This window comes from Lithobates pipiens, unplaced genomic scaffold (genome assembly GCF_037356315.1).
Source record: "Lithobates pipiens isolate NorthernLeopardFrog02 unplaced genomic scaffold, aLitPip1_a1.2 Scaffold_19, whole genome shotgun sequence".
In the NCBI taxonomy this organism is placed as follows: domain Eukaryota; kingdom Metazoa; phylum Chordata; class Amphibia; order Anura; family Ranidae; genus Lithobates; species Lithobates pipiens.
In genome coordinates, this window is record NW_027507764.1 from 413,376,251 (window position 1) to 413,402,996 (window position 26,746).

At 39.9% G+C, this 26,746-nt stretch overlaps 1 protein-coding gene across 3 annotated transcripts in view; it reads left to right on the forward strand.

The window, feature by feature from the left end:
- Positions 1-26,746, forward strand: part of DLGAP1 (DLG associated protein 1) — a 732,246-nt gene that overhangs the window by 691,402 nt on the left and 14,098 nt on the right. For 2 of the 3 annotated variants that reach the window (XM_077492513.1, XM_077492515.1), the window contains 2 exons: positions 15,616-15,707; positions 19,935-20,087. In XM_077492513.1, coding sequence (XP_077348639.1) covers positions 15,616-15,707; positions 19,935-20,087 — 245 coding nt within the window. Of the gene's footprint in view, positions 1-15,615; positions 15,708-19,934; positions 20,088-20,419; positions 23,433-26,746 lie in introns of those variants that run through there. The other variant, XM_077492514.1, reaches the window with a different exon arrangement.

Sequence of the window (26,746 nt, forward strand, 5' to 3'; positions counted from 1 at the left end):
GTAATAGCTACTATGTAACAAAAAGTCCTTAGTGTATGTAATCTTGCTAGAAGCATCCTTCAAGCCTACTTAGTATAACAGTCCCAGATTGTTATCAGTCTGGCTGTCAAACATCATCTCAGAGTTTATTTTACTAGAGAGACTCCAGCACAGAAAATGGGAATTGTATTGAAAGTATTTTGCTTGAGCTGCTGCTGCCGCTAACATGAGGTCTGGCCACTCCCAGTAAAATGATCCAGGCCTTTGTTGGACAAAGCAACCCTTGTGTGAAACAGCTGCTTCATGGACCTAGCTCATTACAACTTGACAACAGCCTGTAACACTGCAGGGATCTGTGTGCCATTATCTCACCGGCAACTAAACGGCTTGATAGATGAAATAGTTGCAGTCCTAGCTGGAAACGCAAAGTACATGTGAAGGGACTTACACAAATATCTGGTCTCCCTCAATGCACAGGAAATAGATTTCTAGAGTTATATTGATTATTTAGTAGAGTTATTTTATTGCGGATGTTCAGTGCAAAAATCAGTAGAAGAACACGGCTGGCTGAATAGGCCTAGTTGTTTTTTTTTTCTGTGCATAGAATCTACATGTTGAATTTTGGACTATGTTCCTTTTTATGCCATGTCTGCCATGTGCTATGACTAAATCACTTAATACAGAAATGTGTATTTAAATAACATGCTGTTAGAGCAGATCAAACTTTTTTTTGCCAGTCTTTATTTTTTTTATTTTTTTTATACATAAATTTGTATTTAAATAACATGCTGTTAGGCTGGATTCACACCTATGCATTTTTAGTGCTTTTTGCATTTTGCAGATTTACACTACAGAACGTGTTCCATAGGAAACCATGGTAAATGGACTGCAGTGCAAATCTGCAAAATGCAAAAAGCACTAAAAATGCATAGGTGTGAATCCAGCCTTAGAGTAGATGAAGCTTTTTTTTTGTCAGTCTTTATTTTTATTTTTATTTTTTAATATTATATATTTTAGTTTTTATACATTTTTATAAAATCACATTTTACAGATACTAACAAACTATGTATATATATATATAGATATATATATAGATAGATAGATAGATAGATAGATAGATAGATAGATAGATAGATATATTTTACATGCTGTTAGAGCAAATCAAACATTGTACATTTGCTTAATACACAAGGCCTGATTCACACCTATACAGGTTGCGGTTTGCAGGTGCATTTTTGCTTTTTTCAATACATGCTTTTAATCCATTGAAGTCTATGGAACCAAAAATCAGAAAAAAGTCCCTGGCCCTTTCCATAAAATGCACAGATGTGAACTACATCCATAGGAAACCATGTTAAATGGACTGTAGTGTGTTTCTGCAAAACTGAAAATGCATAGGTGTGAACCAGGCCTAATAACTTTTTTTTTGGTCAGTCTTTATATTTTGCTTTGTAAATATATACAGTATGTATATTACATTGCTTTTAATATTTTTTAAAAAGTCTTTATTTTACAGATAAACATATAAAAACAAAAAATTTTGAGGTTTATTTTTTATTTTTTGCTTTTTTTGGCAGGTAAGTTTTTATAGCAAAATAGACTTGTCAGCACTGTATGCCAAAAAGCTCTTTCCCTGCCTGCTAGGCTACTTTCACACGGGGGCAGGGGGTAAAGTGGCACTAGTTTTAGCGGCGCTATCTGTGTCCAATTGAGAAGATTTCCCTTCACTTCCTGTCCCATAAACAAGCAGGAAGTGAGAGGAAATCCCTACAAATGAGGGGAAATCCTTGGGGACCTCCTGGTCACCTATTAGTGTCCCTATTGGAAGATTTCCCCTCTATTACTTTTCTGGGGACAGCCCAAAATGTGTGATTCTCTTTTGTTTTCACTTTCAATGATAATGATAAACGAGACAACTAGAGAGTGTGAATCTTCTTAACGGGGGCACATTTAGCAATAAACACTGACAGGTATTCTAATCCACCCTCACTCTAAAATAAAAAAAATAAAAGTTTTGTCTTTAGTTATACTCAGGGGCGTAGATAAGGGGGGAGGGGTCAGGGGTGTTCAACATCCTGGCAAAATGCCCAGACAGTGTCCCTGCTGTTTAGCCTCAGCATCAGCACAGTAGAAGCAATCAGAGTTTTGGAGTGCAGCGGCCAGCCCATCTTCTATTGTGCCCCATCTCCTCATTTTAATAAGGGGTCCCCCTGAAAAGCATGAAATTACTGCAAGGTCTCAGATGCCGGCAATTGACAGTGTACGGTTGAGGGAACTCCTAGACTCCTTCTCGAAGTATCATATGACACAATCGAAGGGAGACTGGGGATGCAGAAGTTTTCCTACATCTGTGCCGTGCTGAATCTGAGGTCTGGTAAGTGGGGAGGCATACATTTTCTGTTTTGGGAAGGAGAAAGTGAGAATTCCAGCCTGGGGGAGTTTCATTTGGTGGGGGGTTAAGGAAAGGTAGGTGGGCTTGCTTTTGGAGAAGGGGGGAGTTTCTTGTAAAGAAGTTTACAGGGGTGGTTAATGGCAGGGATATGCTTCTGGGAGGAAATTTGATTGGATGAAGGGAGATTTTCTTCATAATTAGGAATCTTTGCTGGGGGAGAGGGCGTTGACTGAGGGACATATTTTTGCTTGCTTTGGGGGGGTCAGTTTAGAGACAGGTGGGTTTAATTTCTGGGGGGATATTTGAGGGAGGGAGATATTTTACAGTGGCAATCTTTGATTGGGGATGGAGGGTTCTTAGAAGGGAGAGTGGGATTTTTTTTCCTTTAAAAGAGATGTTTTTCTTTTTTTTAATTATACTTACCTAGGTAGATGGAGCATCGATCCAATGTTAAATCTGTCCCCAGCTGCTTCTAAGACCAACAACAGAGTGATCAATGACTGCTGAGCAAAGAGTGGTGACTGTCAGTGCCTGACTCTGCCCCCCCCCCCCCAAGCTCACTGGAATGCCAGGCTGTGGAGGGGGCATGAGCGGCTGTCTCAGGGTCTCTGCGGCTTACTGAGAGGCTGAGCAAGCTGCTGGTCCAGGCATCTAGGTGAATTCTGACTTTAAAGTTTCCACAGCCTGGACCTGCTGGGCGATGTCAGCTGACAGCGGGCTATAGCTGGCTGTCGGCTAAAAATGGGTCACAAAAGTGCAGAACGAACTGCATTCCTCCCCAGGAGAAGTATAACAAAGCAGTATGCCATCCCTTTAGAGCACATGCACCAGTGACATCACCGGCTGTTTTCCATGTAGATATCTCCTAAACACCACAAGTTTAGGAGATATTAATTGAACCTACAGGTAAGTGTTATTATAGGCTTATCTGTAGATACAAGTTCAAAAGCTGGGTTTACACAGTTTAAGACTGAATAAAAGCCAACCATATTGACCATGTGAAAAGGGCACCATCCTGTTGTAGGCAGTGCACAATATATATATTTTTTTAAACATTTCATACAATTTCTTAGGACACAGTTTTTTAAGGTTTAACCACTTGACCACTGGGCACTTAAGCAGCCTTAATAACCAGACCAATTTTCAGCTTTTGGTGCTGTCACATTTTGAATGACAATTACTCAGTCATGCAACACTGTACCCATATGAAATTTTTGTCCTTTTTTTCACACAAGTAGAGCTTTCTTTTGGTGGTATTTAATCACCGCTGGGTTTTTTATTTTTTGTGCTATCAAAAGAAAAAAGACAGAAAATTCAGTAAAAAAATGAATTTTTCTTAGGTTCTGTAATAAAATTTAGCAGATTAGTAATTTTTCTTCATAAATTTTGGCCACAATTTTACTACTACATATCTTTGGTAAAAATAAGTACAAATTGGTGGATATTATTTGGTCTTTGTGAAAGTTATAGAGTCCACAAGCTATGGTGCCAATATCTGAAAATTTATCACACCTGAAGGACTGACGGCCTATCTCATTTCTTGAGACCCTAACATGCCATAAAAGTACAAATACCCCCCAAATGACCCCTTTTTGGAAAGAAGACATTCCAAGGTATTTAGTAAGAGGCATGATGAGTTTTTTGAAGTTGTAATTTTTTCCTAAAATTCTTTGCAAAATCAAGATTTTTTTCCCTTTTTTTTTTTCACAAAATTGTCATATTATCAGGTTATTTCTCACACACAGCATATGCATACCACAAATTACACCCCAAAACACATTCTGCTATTACTCCCGAGTATGGCGATACCACACAGCGTGGCCACATACAGAGCCCCAACATGCAGGGAGCACCATCAGGCGTTCTGGAGCACCCAGGCCAATTCTGACATTTCTCTCCTACATGTAAAAATCATCATTTATTTCCTAGAAAATTACATAGAACCCCAAAACATTATATATATATATATATATATATATATATATATATATATATATATATATATATATATTATATATATGTTTTTTTAGCAAAGACCCTAGAGAATACAATGGTGGTCATTGCAACTTTTTATCACGCACGGTATTTGCGCAGCAATTTTTCGAATGCGTTTTTTTGGGAAAAAAACAGTTTTGTGCTTAAAAAAAGACAAAATAGTAAAGTTAGCCCAATGTTTTTGCATGTGAAAGATGAAGTTACGCTGAGTAAATTGATACCTAATATGTCACTCTTCAAAATTGCACACGCTCGTGGAATGGCGCCAAACGTCACTACTTAAAAATCCCCATAGACGACGCTTTACATTTTTTTACTGGTTACATGTTTTGAGTTACAGAGGAGGTCTAGGGCCAAAATTATTGCTCTCACTCTAACGTTCGCAGCGATAATTCACATGTGTGCTTTTAACACCGTTTTCATATGTGGGCGGGACTTACATATGTGTTCACTTCTGCATGTGAGCACATGGGGAGAGGGCACTTTATTTTATTTTTTTTTATTTTTTTTATTGTTCATTTTACTTTATTTATTTTAGTTTGACATTTTTTTCCCCAAAAATACATTTTTTGATCACTTTTATTCCTATTACAAGGAATGTAAACATCCCTTGTAATAGGAATATGGCATGATCGGTCCTCTTTACAGTGAGATATGGTGTCAATAAGACCCCACATCTCACCTCTAGGCTGGGAAGCCTGAAATAAAAAAAACAAAAAAAAAACTATACTGGCTTTTATCGTATTGGAGAAAATCGGTAGAAGCACCGGAGGGCGGCGGGAGGGGGGGGACGTCCCCTCTCGCCTCCTGTAAGAATGATCAAGCAGCGGAACAGCCATCATGATTGTTCTTATGGTGTAGGGAATCGCCGGCTGAAAAAGCTGATATCTGAAGGATGCCTGTAGCTACAGGCATCCTTCAGATATCCCCGCACAAAGTCAAGGACATCATATGACGGCCGGCGGGCGGGAAGTGGTTAAAATGCATTTTTTTTTTAACACAAAGTTGTCCATTTATACAATATTTCTAAAACACAGCATGTACATACCAAAAATGACACCCCAAAATAGATTCTCCTACTCCTCCTGAGTACGGCGATACCACGTGTGTGAGAGTTCCACAGCCTGGCCACATACAAAGGCAGAGTACAGTCAAGCATGGCCTAGCATGGCCGGGTATCACCGAGTATGGCTGAGCATGGCTGAATATGGCTGGGTATTGCAGGGTATCACCGAGTATGACTGAGCATGGCCGAGCATGGCTGGGTATTGCAGAGTATCACCGGGTATGGCTGGTTATTGCAGGGTATCACCGAGTATGGCTGGGTATTGCAGAGTATGGCTGGGTATTGCAGACTATCTCTGAGTATGGCTGGGTATGGCAATTTATGGCAGAGTATTGGCAGGGTATTGCAGAGTATTGGTGGGGTATTGCAGGCTATTGCAGTGTATTGCAGATTATTGCTGGGTATTGGCAGGGTATTGCAGAGTATTGTAGAGTATTGGCAGGGTATTGGGTATTGCAGAGTATTGGCAGGGTATTGCAGAGTATTGGCAGGGTATTGGGTATTGCAGAGTATTGCTGGGTACTGCAGAGTATTGGCAGGGTATTGCAGAGTATTGGCAGGGTATTGCAGAGTATTGGCAGGGAATTGAGGGGTTAATTTTCGGTGAGCAGCAATGTGGGCACTGCAGATCTAGCCCACAGCGCTGCTGACACCGATCTCTTCCCCCTCCGCTGTACCGATCGGTACAGAGAGGGGAGGGAGGATGTTATGACACCGGTTTGTTTACAAGTGATCACTCCGTCATTCGACGGAGCGATTATGTGGTAAATGGGAGCAATGAGCCCGGAGGTCACGGATGCTCTCGAGTGGACACGGTTGCTCTCAAGTGCGTGCAAAAAATTGCTATGATTAAGCACTACAGCTAATGCGAAACATCAGCAATTTTTCCTTGTTCGCTGTGTTTGTTGAGCTGTGATGTGATTTTCCAATAAAAGAAAGTGGTTTTCTGAAGAGTGCGGCAGTCCAGAGCTTGTTTTTCGTCTGTTGCTAGTGGTAATATCTAGCACCTGTGGCTTCCCAGCCGAAGAGAACAGTTTACAGCCTGCACGTGTGCTCCTGGAGCGGTGAGATCTCTTCTCCTTCATATTATGGCGGACACGTCGGACAATTTTGACACATTTTTGGGACCATTGGCATTAATACAGCAATCAGTGCAATTAAAAATGCACTGATTACTGTAAAAATGTCACTAGCAGTGAAGGGGTTAACCACTAGGGGGCAGTGTAGGGGTTAAGTGTGTGTGTGTGTGTTTTTTTAACTGTAGGGGGCGTGGCTTGGCATCTGACGTCACTGATCGTCTTTCCCTATAACAGGGAACAGACGATCAGTGACAGCCTCAGTAGGAAGCACGAGAAGAGGTTTGTTTACACTTACCTCTCCTCGTTCTTCAGCTCTGTGTCCAGATCACGGGACACCGGCGGCGATTGGGTCCGCGGGTCCCGCGGGCATAGTCACAGAGCTCAGGACCGGGTCGTGAGTGCGTGGCCGGCGGCGCCCTCGCGACCCATGGCTGGGCACTTAAAGGGCAATGTACCTGTACGTGCTTGTGCCCAGCCGTGCCATTCTGCCGACATACATCGGCGTGAGGCGGTCCTTAAGCGGTTAAATATAAACTATTTAAATGCAGTATTTCATTTTTACTCAAAGGAAATATAATATGCTTAAGTAGTTTTAATTAATTTAATTTGTGTAATTAAATAGAAATGAAACTATTACACGTTCCATGTAATGCAATCAGCTCACATTTCTTTTGTCATGTTCTGATGAATGCTATGTTTGTTACCAATTGAAAATATACCCAGATGACCGTTTACCAATAGAATTGTTCACTCGATTGAGGAAATGATGGGTGGGTCTGCTTAAACATAAAAAGGGGTTAAATTGGTCAAATGAGAATTTTTTTCATGACAGGACAAATGACAGGTCTGACGTTCCAAAGACAGCCCGCGTTTCCTGTTGTGGATGCGGCCATATATATTGCAGTGGTGAATGGATTTCTTTAGAAGAGCAGGTCATAGAGGGCAAAAGTCCTTTAAGGCTGTGTTCTGCCAGTAGAGAGGGATTTCCAATATTTTCATCTGTAGGGACAAACATTTTGCATTATCTGTGAGGAATTACTGAGGGTGGAATAGATGCCTTGTGCCAGCAGATTTATTGCCAATAGCAGTGTTTCTATTTAGAGACAGTGCCCAAACTGCTTTGTTTGCCTACAAACCCAAGGCCCGCCACTATCTGATGCCATAAATTTTAGAGTATCTATAATATGGGCACGTAATTCACGAGTGAGCGGTAGTCAATAGTGTCCCTGCCTTATCTGTGCCATATGGTCTACAATCATTCGCATAAATTGCAAAGATCAGTTGAGTTGTCACAAAATTGGCCACTGGGCTTCCTTTAGCAAAAGCCTTTGGCTGGGACTTTGTGTCTATCATGAAAGCACAGCAGTCAACTCAGACAGAAAGACAAAGACATTCTTGACATTATTAGCTACTTAGTAACAGCCCAGGCAGGCAGATTTACTGACAATGTCTGACCAGATACCAGACCTTTTCTTGCTGTTCCCCTGTGCAGCTCCAGAAAAGTTGGGATTCAATTATTTTGCCATGTTGACTAATTGCTGTGAAAAGAAGTCATCAAGTTATGAAAGTTTATCTAGCCCATTCAGATTTTTCTTCACAAATGTATGTTACTAAATTAATAAATCAATGAATTTACAGAGAAAGTTTAAATTCAGATTGACTCATACTGTAGATCTGATTGTTTGAATAATTCCATAATAAATGCTATTGGGGGTTATTTACGAAGTGCAAATCCACTTTGCACTGAAAGTGCACTTGGAAGTAAAGTCGCTGTAGATCCAAAGGGGGACATGCAAGGAAAATAAAAAACAGCATTTTAGCTTGCACATGATTGGATGATAAAATCAGCAGAGCTTCCCCTTATTTCAGATCTACCCCTCAGATTTACAGCAACTGCACTTCTAAGTGCACTAGTAGTGCAAAGTGGATTTGCCTTTAGTAAATAACCCCCATTGTTTCATTGGCAGATACACCATTCCGCTGCCTCAAAAATCAGATTTTTTTTTTATTGATTTATTGCTATGGAAACAATCTATAGTGATCAAACATATAGTTAAAACCCTTTAATATTTACCCAGTTTGATTACAATGTAAACAGTATAGTTTTAACGAATGACTAGATTGGTATTTGTATTGCTAATATTGCTGTACTTGAGTGTAAAGATTTATTCAGGCCATACTAGATGAATCATACAATCTATATATGTTTGTACAGTATATGAAAAAAAATATATATTAAGATTATTTTGTGTGTTATGTAAGTTAGCAGAATGTGGGCTATACCACAGGCATCCTAGCATAGGGGTGAGATTGGATCTCCTCCGCTCCCTTACATAATTGTCTTAAGCAATATTTTGCTGAAAAGGGAAAACAACATACACTGTATATACACTACCATACACTACCATACACTACACAACATACGCCTGCCTTTACAGGCACATGAACTTTAATGGCATCCCAGTCTTAGTCCATAGGGTTCAATATTGAGTTGGCCCACCCTTTGCAGATATAACAGCTTCAACTCTTCTGGGAAGGCTGTCCACAAGGTTTAGGAGTGTGTCTATGGAAATGTTTCACCATTCTGCCAGAAGCGCATTTGTGAGGTCAGGCACTGGCCTGGCTCTCAGTCTCCGCTCTAATTCATCCCAAAGGTGTTCTATTGGGTTGAGGTCAGGATTCTGTGCAGGCCAGTAAAGTTCCTCCACCCCAAACGCCCTCATTCATGTCTTTATCCACTTAAGCCCCGGACTATTTGAGCACCTTTTGCGAAACAGCACTGTGCTTTAACTGACAATTGCGCGGTCGTGTGACGTGGCCCCCAAACAAAATTGATGTCCTTTTTTCCCTACAAATAGAGCGTTCTTATGGTGGTATTTTATCACCTCTGCGGTTTTTACTTTTTGCGCTATAAACAAAAAATAGCGCAATTTTGAAAAAAAACTCATTTTTTTTTACTTTTTTGCTATAATAAATACCCCCAAAAAATATATACATTTTTTTTTCCTCAGTTTAGGCTGATTCATATTCTACAAAATAGGGGATAGTTTTAAGGCATTTGTATTATTTTATTTTTTTTACTAGTAATGGCGGCGATCAGTGATTTTTATTGGGACTGCGACATTATGGCAGAGACATCAGACATGTGTGGCACGATTTTGGGACCATTCACATTTATACAGCGATCAGTGCAATAAAAAATGCATTGTAAATGTGACTGGCAGTGAAGGGGTTAACCACTAGGTGGCACTGTAGGGGTTAAGTGTGTCCTAGGGAGTGATTCTAACTGTGGGGGGGGGGCTGTGTGTGACACAACACTGATCACCGCTCCCGAACACAGGGAGCGGTAATCAGTGTCATTAGGCAGAAAGGGGAAATGCTTGGTTACATTAGCATCTCCCCGTTCTTCCTCTTCGTGAGATGATCACGGGTATCCCCACAGACATCGAGTCCACGGGCTCCCGGCGGGCGCGTGTGCCGCCTCTTAAAGGGCAATGTACAGGTACGTTAATCTGCCTGTACGTGCCCTTCTGCCCCAGTATATCTGCGTGAGGTGGTCGGGAAGCGGTTAAGGAGCTTGCTTTGTGCACTGGTCCAAATCATTTGGTGGAGGGGGGATTATGGTGTGGGGTTGTTTTTCAGGGGTTGGGCTTGGTTACAGTGAAGGGAACTCTTAAGTCATCAATATACCAAGACATTTTGGACAATTTCATGCTCCCAACTTTTGTGGGAACAGTTTGGGGACGGCGCCTTCCTGTTTCAACATGACTGCACACCAGTGCACAAAGTAAGGCCCATAAAGACATGGATCAGCGAGTTTCGGGTGGAGGAACTTGACTGGCCTGCACAGGATCCCGACCTCAACTCAACTGAAAACCTTTGGGATGATTAGAGCAGAGACTGAGAGGCAAGTCTTCTCATCCACATCAGTGCCTGACCTCACAAATGCGCTTCTGAAAAAAATGGTCAAACATTCACATAGACACACTCCTAAACCTTGTGGGCAGCCTTCCCAGAAGAGTTGAAGCTGTTATAGCTGCAAAATGTGGGCCAACTCAATATTGAACCCTATGGACTAAGACCGGGATGCCATTAAAGTTCATGCGCATGTAAAGGCAGGTGTCCTAATACTTTTGGTAATATAGTTTATATGAAAACAATGTGCATAAGTAGATAAGCTACAAATCCATTTTATTGCTGTAGCTATAATTGTTTCCACATCCCAGTATGTATATTTGCAGTCACTTGCTATACAGGTTATGCAGCAATAGTTAAACAAAAAAAAAAGTTCACTTAAATAAAAATATTATAATAAAAATGATGTAACATTTAATATATTTTGCCCCTATCTCTTATAATACCACAAAAATGCAATATATACTGAAGATACAAAGAACACTTCTTCATTGGTGGGCACCCTCTGATCTTTGGTTTCCTCACCTCCCACCTTGGCACGGGTAGCTTGGCTCTCTTTCTACTAGGTAAAGTCCAGCTGCATCCATGACGGGCACAGACTTTTTTTTTTTCCCTAGATGCTTCAGTGGAATGCATTTACTAAATGACATTCCACTGAGGCATCTAAGGAAACTCTTGGCCCCAGATGGTCTGTGCCTTCCATGGCAGTGCCGGGACTTCAACTTTACTGAGCAACAGGAGGAACCAAGCACCAGAGCTGCACAACACAGCAAAATAACCCAGTAGGAGCTAAAAGGAGAAGACGCCAGATAAAGAATAAAAGATGAATAAGAAACAAAGGAAATGTGTTTTTTTATGTACTTTATAGGTAGTTCTCGTGGACAATCACAGGACAAAAAAATGGGACACATGGTAATATCACAGGAGTATATTATTTCTGTAAAGTCACAAAATCTATAAAATAGTGATTAAAAAAAAAAAAACTGGAATAAATAATACATTCAATAAAATAAGGTAAAGCAAGAATATTTTAGTATATATTTTTTTCAGATGTATTATATACTATATATGTATTATATACTGTATAAATATGATCAGGAATTATTACACGTATTAATAATACATTATAAAGGAAAGGTGTTTCCCTAATATTTCAAGGGAAACTGAAGTGTATTACAAATCTATATTGGATTAGATTTTAATTTCTATACAAAAATAATTTGTGATGTGACTTTAAAGCGGTGTTGCCACCAAAAAATAAAAAATTGTTTAAAATTCTTAAAAAAATAAATAAATAAAATTATTAGAAAAAAAAAATGTTTTACTCACCTCTAAATACCTGTTGCTAGGGGGTCTGCCTTCTTCCTTGCCTGGGCTGGTGACATCACTTCCCCTCGCGCCGCACAGTCATCTGGGACCTGTCACGTGTCCCAGGTGACTGTGCGGCGTATCACGGCGCCCTGCGCCGTTCGTGCATGCGCAGTGGGTGCCCGGATGTGAAGCCACAGCCGGGTGCACACAGTACGAATGACGGCACCGGGAGCGGAGTGGGGAACGAGGGGGGGCTTCGTTCCCCCGCATCGCTGGACCCTGGGACAGGCAAGTGTCCGATTATTAAAAGTCAGCAGCTGCAATATTTGTACTTTTTTTTTAGGGGCACCCCACTTTAAGCCATTTATTTAAAGGACTAGAAACTGTTCATTTAGCAAAATGAATGCATACTTAGCTTAGTGTACTTATTAAAGCTATATTCACTTTGAATACCCAACATGATTATAGTGTGAGCACCCTATTCAGTAAGTGTGACCGTTCCTTTCTCTAATGCCCCGTACACACGAGAGGACTTATGTCCGACAGACTTCCAAAGGAGTTCCGCCGGAGTTCCGACGGAGTTCTGACAGACTTTTCGGCCGAACGGACTTGGCCACACACGATCACACTAAACTCCGACGGATTCGAACGTGATGACGTACGACCCGACTCGAATAAGGAAGTTCATAGCCAGTAGCCAATAGCTGCCCTAGCGTCGGTTTTAGTCCGTCGGAGTAGCATACACACGAGCGGAGTTTTCGAAGGGGACCAGGTCCGGCGGAGTTCCTTCGGGAAAATTTGAAGCATGCTTCATTTCTAAAGTCCGTCAGACTTTGGCGAATCAAAAGTCCGTTGCAGCCCACACACGATCGGATAGTCTGACGGACTCAGTCCTTCGGACTTTGGATGTTGAAAAGTCCGCTCGTGTGTACGGGGCATTAGAATAATCTATAGTCCTTCAGCCTGGGTTCACACTTGTGCGAACACAGACATCGCATGTGATTCGCACCGCATTGCTGTACGTATATATTGTTGAACTCACATCGCATTTTCAAAAAAGCGCTGCAGGACTTTTTGTCCCGCACTGGAATCGGATCTCATAGGTGTTTACACCTGTGCAATCCGATTCCTTACCAATTGACAGTTCGCACTGCGATCTGCGAACCAGTCTGGGGGAGTCATTAACTTTGTATTGACACCTGCAGCGGTTCGCATAGGGCAGTGTGAACTGTCTGCTAGAGACATGGGATGTGGGAACCCGTACAGGAATCGCACTGGTTCCCGCATCACATATGTGTGAACCCAGCCTAAAAGCAGAACAAGTGAAAAGAAATGAATAGCCCTTTAAAAATTACAATACAAAAGCAACTTTTGCTGCAATACTCACCTTCAATCTGGAACTTTTTCTTGAAGTGCTTAATTTTCACCTAGAAATCCTCAGTATCCTGAGTTGAATAATGGTCAGTGACATTCAACTAACTTTCTCTGAACCCAGGCAGTCATGGACCCATCCTCAGCCTGTGAACTTACAGTTAAAAGAGAAAGATCGCAGTGATGAACTCATCTCTCTGTCACCCTGACCGGTGTGTTCTAGTGGGGGGGGGGGGCATTCCCCTTTCAGAACACAATAGCTCAGCAGGGAAGATCGCTGCACTAACATTGGATAGTTAGTATGGCAGCTTTTCAGTTCAGCTCGCTGGGTTGATGAAAAAAAACCTCTAGTGTCTACCTGGCTTTAAGCTGCTCATAGATGGATTGAAATTCAGTTCTGCAGGAACTGGACAAATTTCAATCCATGTATGGGCATGGTGTTTGTACAGAAGTCAATCTACCATCAACTTCTGTACAACCGCCCTGTTGGAAAATGTCCCTCAATTAGTGCTGCAGGCTATAACCTGCAGCATTGATCAGTGTATTCTGACAGCAGAGAAGCCTTCCCACCATCAAAATACAATGACACAGGTTGCCCACTGGTTGAGAAAAAAATCTGATCCATCTATGGCTATACACTGTCTCCAGTTAAAAAAAATTACAATGAACCTCTTCCCATTCCGCGTATAGTCAAATGACAACCGCAAGGTGGCTCTCTCATCCTGGGCGGCCGTCATATGACGTCCTCAGCTTCCCGGCCGCTAGGGGGCACGTGTGCGTCACTTGGGAGGCGCTAAGTGTGCCTGGGGCCGCAATATCTGCCTGGCGCCCACATTTGCCAGTCACAGAGCAGGGACGTGGATCTGTGTGCATAAACACACAGATCCATGTCCTGTCAGGGGAGAGGAGATACCGATCGTGTGTTCTCAGTACAGAGGAACACTGATCGGTCACCTCCCCCAGCCAGTCCCCTCCACCCACAGTTAGAATCACTCCCTAGGTAGCATATTTAACCCCTTGATCGCCCCCTAGTGTAACCCCTTCCCTGACAGTGACATTTATACAGTAATCAGTGCATTTTTATAGCACCGTTCGTTGTATAAATCTGAATGGTCCCAATATGGTGTCAAATCTGTAAGCCGCAATATCGCAGTCCTGACAAAAATTGCAGATCGCCGCCATTACTAGTAAAAAAAAAAAAATGGCATAACTCTATCCCCTATTTTGTAGGTGCTACAACTTTTGCTCAAAACAATTAATATACGCTTATTGTGATTTATTTTTACCAAAAATATGTAGAAGAATACATATCAGCATTTTTTTTTAAATTGGGATATGTATTATAGCAAAAAGTAAAAAAAAATTGTGTTTTCTCCAAAATTGTCGCTCTTTTTTTGTTTTATGTCGCAAAAAATAAAAACCACAGAGGTGATCAAATGCCACCAAAAGAAAGCTCTATTTGTGGGAAAAAAATGATCAAAATGTCATATGTGTACAGTGTTACATGACCTTTGTCATTCAAAGCATGACAGCGCTGAAAGCTGAAAATTGGCCTGGGCAGGAAAGGGGTGAAAATGCCCTGTATTGAAGTGGTTAAAGTGATTGTAAAGTCTTGTTTTTTTTTTTTTTTTTTTTTAAACAAACATGTCATATTTACCTTCTCTGTGCAGTTGGTTTTGCACAGAACAGCCCTGATCCTCGTCTTCTCTGGTTCCTCTTTTGCTACTCCTAGCCCCTCCCTCCTGTGCGAGTGCCCCCCACAGTCAGCAGCTTCCTATGGGGGCACTGGAGCTGAGTCACAGCTCCGTGTGTCCATTCAGACACGGAGCCCTGACCCGGCCTCGCTCCCCTGATTGGCTGACTGACTTTGACAGCTGGAGAAGCCAATGGCACCACTGCCGTGTCTCAGCCAATCAGGACGGCTTAGACATTTGTGAACATTGCTGGACAGAGATGGTGCTCAGGTAAGTAATTAGGGGGTGCTGGGGTGTCTGCCACACACACAAAGTTTTTTTTTTATCTTAATGCATAGAATGCATTAAGATAAAAAAAACTTCTGCATTTGCAACTCTTTTAATGGTGTACTAAGGATTATAGACAATTTTTTAAGGAATTTCTATCTTATAGTTTAGCTTTAATAAATCATTCCCACTACTGTAAATATATATATATATATATATATATATATATATATATATATACATATATATATATTTTTTATATATATGTATATATATATATATATATATATACAAATATATACAAATATATATATATATATATATATATATATACATATACATATATATATATATATATATATATATATATATATATATATATACATATATATAATATATATATATATATATATATATATATATGTATATATATTATATATGTATATATATATATATATATATATATATATATATATATATATATATATATATATATATATATATGTTATGAAAGTGAAACTAAGTTGGTCTTGTTTCCTTTTGCAGTCTTAGAGAAGATTCACAGTGCGGTCGGATGTGCCCAGCTCTTGATGTCACAGAAATTCTACCAGTTTAGAGAGCTGTGTGAGGAAAACCTGGTATGTAGACCTCAGATCCCTCCTTAAAACTTGATAACTGATCACTTCCCATGTGAATTGAGTTTCTTAAAAAAAAAAAATGTAAAAAGTGGTATATATGCAGCTGAGCCAAGCTTTGTTGAGTTCATGCTTTGGGAATTTTCTACACCCTTATCTTCATGTCTGGTTCAGCATGCTGTACAATTACAAAGAGTTTTCCTGTTTATAATCCCCCTTTTTACAATCGCCTGGCAAACATCAATGACTTGCATTGCATAGAGCACCTTGTTTGTGTTTCCATGTGTGCAACTGCCCAGGCATGCTTACACCGGTGCTAGCACGAGTAATTGTATTTCATTTATGTACTGATGTAACATGCCTTTCTAGTTATTAGGTATTACCACTTCTGATGACCTAAATCCTGGTAATTGCTGGATTTATTCTTCTTCACTTCACATCTGTCATATGTGATTTTATAATGGGAAAATGATACAGGCTGTAAGCTGTGACTCTAGCTTTGCTCCAGATATCCCTGAAAACTGACGCGGCATCTCATGAGAGTGGGTTAGACAGATGGGCAACGTTTTTTTGCCCATTAAACTGTTAGTCAGTAGATGAGTAATCACAATGTCAGACTATGGTATGCAAGGAAGGACCAACCACAATTTATTTTAGAGATTCATTTGTTTAAAAAGGCCCATCATGGATTTTAAAAAAAATGATATGCTTTAATCAAAACCGATATTTCAGAACATGATACCAAATCTCAAATGTATTTGATTCCATTATCGTAAGATAACCAAAGGCAATAAAAGCATTTTCCTATCAATCACGTGTGTCCGATTTGTTTCAGATGTTCATTTATGACCAAGATTAACTAGAAGATCCGCTGGTAGATTTAGAGGCTGGTTGAATGCTGAGTAATCATGAGACAATAGCCGTTCCTTCTGGCGTTTGTAGAAATAAGTTTGACTCATGCTAGTAAGGATACTTTGTAGAACATTGCAGCTGTCTATAGACTGCTACAACTCAATGTTGATAAAGTCATATAGTGCTGTAAGCAGACCTACCATCCCTTTCTGTTTTTACTGGTGTGTGTTATTACTCAGCACACATGCCCTTCCTTCTGTATGTCCATGGAATGTACGGAACACACTTATTTATTGATTATTTCTTTATTACAGACACTTATATAGCAATGTCAAATTACGCACAGCACTTTCTATATATATTGTACAATCACAACAGTCTTTACCCTCAAGGAGTTTACAACTTTAATTAAAAATAATTGCAGATTGTGTTTTTTGTGTGAGCGGACATTTTTCTAATAAAGGCACATCAAAATCTATCAAAAACAAATAACTGAAAACAGCCTTTTTTTTTTGCATGATGCATCTTTTTAATATACAAAAGGAAATGTACAACCACCACCACCCAAATAGTGCCCGTAAAGCCAAAATTTAGGCAAAGCTATATTTTGGATAGAATGGGGAAGGGTGGGAACTTGTGTCAAGTTTTAAATGCTGACTGTCTCCCATTGAGGAGATTGATTTAAAGTGCTGTTTGCCTTTATAGATGAGATTTATGTTCTCTTCTTGCTTTGTCTGACAAATAAGAGGCAATCTTAGGAGGAGCAACAGCAATAAAATTCTGGCGACGATTCTAAACCTTCATCACTTTGTTCAAAAATCTTTCTGTGTTCCTATTGGGGGATTTCCTCTACTGTCCTGTTTTGTCCGCCACCTATCAAATATGCAGGAGGTGGGGAGATTTTATTTTACTTATTCTATCACATAGACAAGAAGGTAAGTAGAATTCTCCTAAGTAGAGAGACAAAGACTGCAATACAATGTTCACATAGCATCTAACCCTTGCTTATCCCATCCAAATAAAAACGCTTTAGACTTTAAAGGGATATTAGTGATATTAAAGTCTTGTTTTTTTTTGTTGTTTAAAAATAAATAACAAATATGGTATACTCACCTGCTCTGTGCAGTGATTTTGCACAGAGCAGCCCCGATCCTCTTCTTCTCGGGTCCCTCGCTGACGTTCCTTGCTCCTCCTTCCTGCCGCACCCACGCTAAGCTGCTGCTCTGTTAATCCATTCAGGCACGAAGCTGTGGCTCAGCCCCACCCCCTCTCTCTCCTCATTGGCTTATTGGCTTTGATTGACTGTCTCAGTCAATGAGGAGGAAGAGACCTGGACAGTCGAGGCTCTCGTGCAACATCGCTGGGTCAAGATGAGGCTCAGTTAAGTATTAGGGAGGGCTGGTGGGGTACTGCTGCACACAAAAGGTTTTTTATAGAATGTGTTAAGATTAAAAAAAAAATTCTGCCTTTAGAACCACTTTAAGATATCATTTGGCCAGTGGAACAAAGACTGTAAGTCCACCTTTCTAACCATGTTTGATGTTACATCCATATTTAGGGTGTAACATGAAGCAAAGTCACAGTCCAAAGCCCCTACTCTCAAACTGCCCCCTATTCTTACTGAATTTGGGGGTTCTTCTCCCCACAGGTTTTCCATCAATTCTCAGAGATCTGTGAATGAAAAAACTACAATTCCTATGCCACTGCGGAAGAGGGACTCCTAAATCTCAATGAAACACAAGTGTGGTAACACCACTGCACTTGTAGTCCATTGATAAGTTCCCCCAGCCCTATAACTGAAAGTCCACGCCTCAGTACAGATGTGTGGCTGCAGGAACCTGTGCATTGCACTCATGATGCAATGGTTTGCAGGCTACGATACAACAAAAAGGTGGAGTTAGTATATAACGAAAAAAGCCATCTAAGCTAAGCTCACAGTGGAAAATATATAAAAATATATATAGTGGCTTAGCGATTAGCACTTATACTTGCAGCAATAGGGTGTTTAGTTCAGATCTCGACCAGGACACTATCTGCATGAAGTTGCAAGGTTTCCTCTGGGTACTCAGTGTTCACTCATTCCAAAGACATGCTGGTATGTTAATTGGTTTCTATCCAAATTGTACAATCAAGAGTATAAATCAGCTATGCCCATGTGCCATCACATTCTGCATGGCAGTGCCAAGCCAAGCAATTGAGGAGGGTTAAGGAAGGACCTGGTGACCTACCTCTTAAAAAATGAATCAAGAATATTTAATGGAAAACTGCTCTCTGGAGCAGTGGTCTCCAAATGGTGATCTTTTGTTTGCTTTTATCTGGCCCTTGGGTCACCATGCCATACACTGACACCAATGACTGGACACCATTCCTCCCACAAACACCAATGATATGGCACCATTCCCCTCACAGGCACCAATGATGGGGCATCATTCCTTCCATTGACACAGATGATGAGGCCACTGACACCAATGATGGAGCAATATTTCTCCTACTGATACCAACATTGGGACACTCTTCCTCCCCCTTAATACCAAAGATATGGACATTTTTACTCCCTTATCCCTTGCAGTGGGGATGTGCCTGCACTGCAGTGGTTAATCACTTGTTTTGGTCTAGGGCAGTGGTCTCCATACTGCAGCCCGCTAACTGGATGTGGCCTTTTGCTTGCCTTTATCCGGCCCTTGGGGCACCATGCCACACACCGGTACCAATGATAGGGCACCATTCCTTCCACTGATGCCAACAATGGGTCACTAGTTCTTCCACTAAAAGCAATGATGGGGCACTTTCTAACCCCCTGGCCACAGTCTGACCCCCCCCCCCCCCTAAAGACTCAAGGACTGTAAACTGGTCCTTTGTTCAAAAAGTTTGGAGACCCCTGCTTATCAGACATTGTACCCAGGGAGCTGGCCTATAGAATCACCAAGAGTCTGAAATAACTGTAAGGATAAAGATTTCAGATAATAAGGCTAGCTGAAACCATTTTATGACATGTAATACACAATTGATCTAAAGTGGTTTTAATTTATCCTGAAGTTATGCAGTGGAGTAACATTGCAGATGCCCACAGGTATGGAATTGCCTGGGCATTTATCAGCTTTATCCGATAATATTGTACTACTTCTAGTAATGAAATTCTGATTTGGTAGGTTAAAAACTCACCCATTTCTAATTTTTCTATTTGTTATTGCCAAATTAAGCACTGTTTTGTGCCTAAGCGTAATATAACATAGAATCATTCAAATTTATATAAAGAGTAAAAGATTTTTAGATTGTCAAGTACATATGAACTTTGATGGGATTGGTGGGTGGAATGTTTTTCCTACTACACATTTTACTAATAAAACGTACCTAATCCTTGCTGTGATTGTTTTGCAGAATCCCAATGCTCACCCCAGGCCAACATCTCAGGATTTAGCAGGGTTTTGGGACATGTTACAACTGTCTATAGAAAATATTAGTATGAAATTTGATGAACTTCATCAGCTTAAAGCCAACAACTGGAAACAGATGGATCCCATTGATAAAAAGGTAGGTAGAGAAAAGTCTGTCATTTTTGTTATATATAATGAAAAGTAATTTACATAGCTTTTTTACATTTTCAATCACAATGAATTACTAAGAATAAACCAAGTCAGTGTAAACACAGTAAGCACAGAGGATTTAACCTGTTTAGCACTAATAGGACTCTCTTTGGACTTAGAGTACTTAACAGGTTGATCAACTTTTAGAACGGTGGAAAAATAATAAAAATTTTGGTATTTTCTTTCTTTTTTATATTTTTTTTACAAAAAACATAAACAAAAAAAGAAAAACTAACATAAATAGAGTTGCCAAATTATCCATTTACTTGCACATTCCAGGCGTTACTACCAAGAAAATTAAGGAAGCACAGAAAACACCACTGAACCTGGTATTCACCACAAAAACAGCAGCAAAAACTACAAAGGGACCTCCGCCATCCTTCAAAACTAGGACAAAATAAGCCCTTTAACTTACTTTGTGTAAATATTTTTACCTTTTTGGTGGGGTGTTCACTCTCAGGTAATATTTTAATAGATTTAACAAATAATTCCCATAGGTTACAAGTTAAATGTAGTACATAACTATTGAGATGGAGAGCTTGTAAGATCTAGACTATATTTAGTTTCTTCTGTGCTCTTATAGGATACTAATATCCTGATAGAAGTGTTATTTCCTGCCTTTGTATAAGTACATTTATAATATATCAGCACAACACAACATTTCACAACTGGCTTTCAGTATTCTTGTATCTATTCTTTTGAGATGGAAATGTATTTTTAGGTTTGGAAAGAACGGTAAAGGGTTAGAACCTTGGTCTGTTTAAAGCTGTCTCTGTCCCAACTATAGGATAGGATATAAGATAGGATCTAGGGCCGTTCACACCAGAATGCCTTGCGGAAAACCCGCGTTCTGTTTGGTTCCTACACAGCGTTCAAAACGCCCTGCACTTCAGCAGGTGTCAATGCAATGCTAACGACACCCCAAATGCAGGTTGCAAACAAACTGTGTTTGCCTGCACCTGATCGCATGGTACAGAAGTACCATGCAACCCGGTTACAGTGCATTTTTTAAAGTAGTGTATGCACTTATTTTGGTGCAGTGCGATTTCAGCCTATTCAAATCAATGGGCTGAAAACATACTGCACTCAAATTGCACAGGAATGGCCTAGGAAGGCGAGCACGTTCCTGTGTGATTCTTGGTGTGAACAAGCTCTTACCCTCATTTCTTGTCTGTCAATGGTACCAAATGTGCGGGGAAAGCCAACATTTACCAATCCTCACCAGAGCAAGAGGTAAGGGAGCAACTGTTAAAGTTGGGGTTACCTCTCTATTTCTGATGTGTCTCTAAAACAGCATGTGAGGAAGGTCCATACAGTGACAGCAGGAAAAGCTTACAGAGGTTCTAGCCCTTTTTTGATCTAAAATCAAAAAATATTTTACTACACTTTAAGATAGAATGATCAAGGTTTGAATACATTCACAGCATCTGATCAAGGAATACCGTAATAACCGAGACACTGATACTGTAAATATTCAGTATCTGTGGTTGTTTTTGACTTATCATTTAGTGCACATAAATCATGAAAGCATTCAATTTTCATCCCACATCTTTTATAGAAAGACAAAAACTTTATTATCTATATCACCCAGGAAAGATTAAACATACTATTATGTGTAAATATATATTCTGTCCATGTAATAGTTATCGTGATACAATTTTGCAGAGTAATGCTTTGCTATTTCAAGAACATATAGTGGGTCTTATGACATCTTTACAGTCAATATTTAGCATATAAAGCATAACCAAGAAAAAAAAATGGACAAAAATATTGTCATAAAAAATATTTATTATTAATTAAAGAAAACATAAGTATGTAGATGCCAGTACAGTATACCCCATAAAGCCTTCTTCTTACCTTGTCTCCCTAATTCTACATATTTTACAGTTTCAAAGCAGAGGCCATTTTCCTAGATAGCATAGTAATGTAAATCGTGTCATAGCTTACACACATGGGGTTGTACATCTGTGATCACCAAGGGCCAAATAACGGCTATCTACCTGTGCATATTCATCTGCACACCACCATTACAGGCCTTATGACTGCATATATGGACAAACTTGATATTCATCCTGACATACTCCATGTCAATCTGAATTTAAATACTCTCAATAAGAGTTAGTATTTGAAGTTTTGTGTACCTTTGTGATCTACCTCACTAAAGCCTAATGTCTTCCATTATTAGTAAATGTACTGCTAAAAAAGCTGACTGTGTATATGAACAGTTTTTGATAGATAGATAGATAGATAGATAGATAGATAGATAGATAGATAGATAGATAGATAGATAGATAGATAGATATGTAGGCAGACAGTTGGAGCCTACAGTTGCAGATATGTTATTTGTCATGTCCTCCATGTTTTCCCATTAACTAATTAGCACTGGGTCACATGAAAGGGTTCTTCTGGGCTATGTTTATAGGGTCACTTTACTACACACATAGGGTACCTTTGTTTTGTGTCATCTTCATCAATGCCCTGGGGCAAGGCAGAGGTCCCCTTGGGGAAATGCTCAATTTTAAGGCAGACATCCACACTTAGAGCTGTACTACACCATGTACACTTGCACTGCAACTGTTGTCAAGTTAACCCTTGGTTCCCTATGATAATGTACATCATCTCTGTAAAGTGCATTTAGGAGGGACATGCTGAGCCATCTCTCTCTCTTCCCCTCTCTCTCCCTTTCTCCATCTCCCCCCCCCCCCCCAGTGGGTTCAGCCCCACAGAAGCACCCAGTACTTTTGAGAAAATTTACCAAAGGGCTGTATTATGAGTCTCTGACTCAATGGAGGTTTACGACAGCACTTTTCAACCTGGCTAATTAACAGGCATGTGCAGAACCTGGCAAAATGTTTATGCATTCCATTCAAGCAGATCTGCCTTGTGTCAATGTGTCTTGAACAGGTTGTTTTGGAAGGGAGAGTAAGATTTAAATCTGACCTTCTTCATTGCTGATTTTTTTTTTAAAATGAGAGTGAAGTTCCCCATTCTCCCACTCTGTTCGATGTTCCTCAGACATCATAATTTTCACACTCAGACTTGCCTTTTTACTAAGCTGAGTGAACATTTACTTGGCTATGTGAACATGTGAACAATGTTTTATAAGAAAGTTCATCAAAGAAGCAAATTGAGAGCCTGTAAAACAACAAAAGGAGCTTGAAGCTTCAAGAGAAAACAAAATATTATTATGCAATATTTTAGATTTACCTGACCTGAAGAAGATTTAAAAAAGATATTTTAAATTTTTATTCCTGATGATGATGAATTAAGAAATTATATTACAAAGTTTATATCTCACCCCAATGATCTTTTCAGGCTTTTTGTCAATTATTAAATTAGAAATGCAGAGATAAAGACGAATGTACTTTCTCACTGCATTTATTACAGCATCTTCTTTATTAATGTTGCACTTGTGCCAGGCCCAACCATAGGAAAACATGGTTGTGTTCAGTTCTGGCTTGGCACATGTGAGCTTTTGTATTCTGTATGGCTGAGCTTGAGCCTTGTGCTCATTTGTAGAAGACCACTATGAACACTTAAAGATGCAAACACAGCCTGGTCCCTGCGTGCATTTGCAATGAAGAGGTACATGTGTCTGCACCAAGGTCTGCTATTATATTTACAATGATCTAGTGGAAGGATACAGTTGCTTTTTGAAAAATATCATGCATTATAGGGGCAACTGATGGTAATCATTAAGGTGTCACCTGTGGCAAACATTTAGTTCTTTGCCTTGGAAGCTAAGCTTTGTTCCTGGAGCCAGTATTAACCCACCATCCACTTCTGTAGGGAGAGCACCTTTATTGGTTACTGAGGCACTCTGACCAGATAGATGGATGGTGGCTTAGGTTTGGTAGGTTGAAATTTAGCTGTATAGTCCAAAAATGTGTAGACCCCTGCAAAACAGACTATAGCAAAAGCTCAGAAGACTGCAGCTCTCAACTCACTAGAAACCACAAACAGGGTCACCCAGGCTATGATTCATGCTAAAATAGAAGCAGCTCTCCTAGATAGGGTGGTGCAGTATTCTAAAATATGGCAAACATGGGTGACTCATTTTTTGCCCCTACATTTTGACGACTTTCTCTTACTTCCCTAAGAGCATCACCACTGACACATTCCCAATTTTCCCAGTTCTTTGCATTTCAGGTCCTCCCCCGGAAATCCCCCTATCCCCCACCTCCCTCTTTTCCCACTCTTTTTCCTCTCTCTCATTTCTTTTTCTTCTTTGCCATTTGTCTCTCTATCAGTCCAAACTTGATGACTGTGGCCTTTCACCTAGTCCATATTGCAATCTTTGGCTACCTCCTGGTTTTATTTCCTTACGCCCAGGTCTACTTTCTGGATTATGACTGGGTCCTCTCTTTTGTTGACCACTATCCTTCAATGTATGTTTTTTATTGGCATCACCTCTGTTACCTAATGGTCATTATAGTCTAATCTTTGGACTGCTCTGTGTCTTTCCCCTGTTGGTTTTCTGTCAATTTACTGTTTGCCATTTTGTCATGTGTCTCTGTAAATGGCAATGAACAGATTGAACAAGGAAAAAAAAGTGTAGACCCTCCACAAGGGGTCACACAGAAGATGCCTTTATAGTTCAAAAAAAAAAATAGTAGACTGGAGCTGCACGATTAATCAATAAAGAATCGAGATAGCGATTCTACCCCCCTCGCGTGATCTTAACAAAGCATTTTCCCGATTCAGTGCAGAGATTTCTCTGCTCACAGCTGTCAGCTATCAAAAAAACATTGTAACACTTTTAGATCAAAGAAATGAACTTCGGTCTGTAAATGAGGGATGTTTAAACCACTTAAAGACAAAATCCTTTTCTGACACTTGTTGCTTACAAGTTAAAATCAGTATTTTTTGCTCAAAAATTAATTAGCATCCCCCCCCCCCCGCCCACTCTATGTCCCGGTCCCTCACTCCTGTCTCCAGCCTCCTCCACCTCTGTTATCAGTGAACAGCGGAGACCGGGAGGAAGCACAGCTCAGGACTGAGGGCGGGGGGAGGGGCTGTCCGAATTAACTTTTTAGGTTAAGCTACTGGTAATTGGTTGCTAGGACACAAGGTGGTCATAATTAAGCATTCACCAGCTTGCTAATATAAAAATTGACTCTGCCAGCTCCTGCCCTCTGTCCAGAACTGTTCTGCCTCCTGCACTCTTGAACCCTGCATTCTGAGCTAAACGCACTCCTGATCTCTGCATCTTGAGCATAACACACTCCTGATCCCTGCATTCTGAGCACAACACACTTCTGATCCCTGCATTCTGTGCACAACACACTTCTGATCCCTGCATTCTGTGTGCAACGCACTCCTAAACCCTGCATTCTGAGTGCAATGAAATCCTGAACCCTGTATTCTGAGTAAGACGAACTCCTTAACCCTGAATTCTGAGTGCAATGCACTCCTTAATCCTGATCTTTGACTTTGTTAGGGTTGTTCAACTAAATCTCCATCTCTCAAAGGTTGCCTACCCCTGCTCTAGAAAATAAAATGGAGGTTGTTGCAATATTTTATGTCACACTGTATTTGCGCAGCAGTCTTTCAAACACAATTTTTTTGTAAAAAACACGCTTTAATGAATTTATAAAAAAAAACTAAACAGTAAAGTCAGCCCAATTTTTTTGTCTAATCTGAATGTTACTATTGTGAGAATCATGATCTTTATTCTAAGCAAAAAAATTGTGATTCTCATTTTGGCCAGAATCATGGAGCTCTATAGTAGACACTACAACATTTGTTTTCTTAAGCACAACTTTGCGTTTTCAAAGTTCATAAAGGCTGACAGGTTCATTTTATTTAAAAAAATGTGAGAGATATAATTATGATGTAACTTAGTACACTCCGTCCTGAATGTCTAACATTGGCCACAGATATTACAATGTTTTTGGTAAATGTACAGTATCTAAAGGAGTTTATAGAGAAATTGCAAAATGAGGATTATAACTAGTGTGGCCAGCTTTATGCAACTTTTCCACTAGCTTCATTTGAAATTAGCTTGAAAAATATCTTAACAAATCTGCATTGTTCACTGCAGTAATAAAGGTCACTCTGTGCAGATGCTGTACCAATACCAAGATAACCAGAGAGAACTATGTAAACACAGTGCAGTTTTCCCAGATAAAAATATCACATTTATGTTTGCTTGATAATTATTTTTTAGGATTTGCAGGTGGTGCTTATGGCAACATTATGGTTACATTAATAAATATATTTCTTTTTTATCTTTTGTACTATTGGGGAACTTTTAAACAAATAATGTAACAAAGGACATTTTTTGCTCCCTTTATCACAACTGTTTTGTCTTTTTTTCATTTATAAACTTAGGCTATTAAACAAAAGGCACTAGCTACACATTGATACAGTCCTATTTTAAAAAATCAGAGAAAAGAAATTTCTCCCCAAAATTAAAGAACTTGTTTTTAGTGACCAATCAGATTCTTTGTTTTCATTTGCCCAGAGATAAAATATAAAGCTTGATTGGTCAAATTAGGTGGGTTTTTCACTTTTTTGGCATTTTTGTTTTTATCTGTGCTTCTTTTTTAGAAAGGTTAGAACCAAGAAAGTTGGAGTTGGATATTAACAATGTTAGGTGTACCC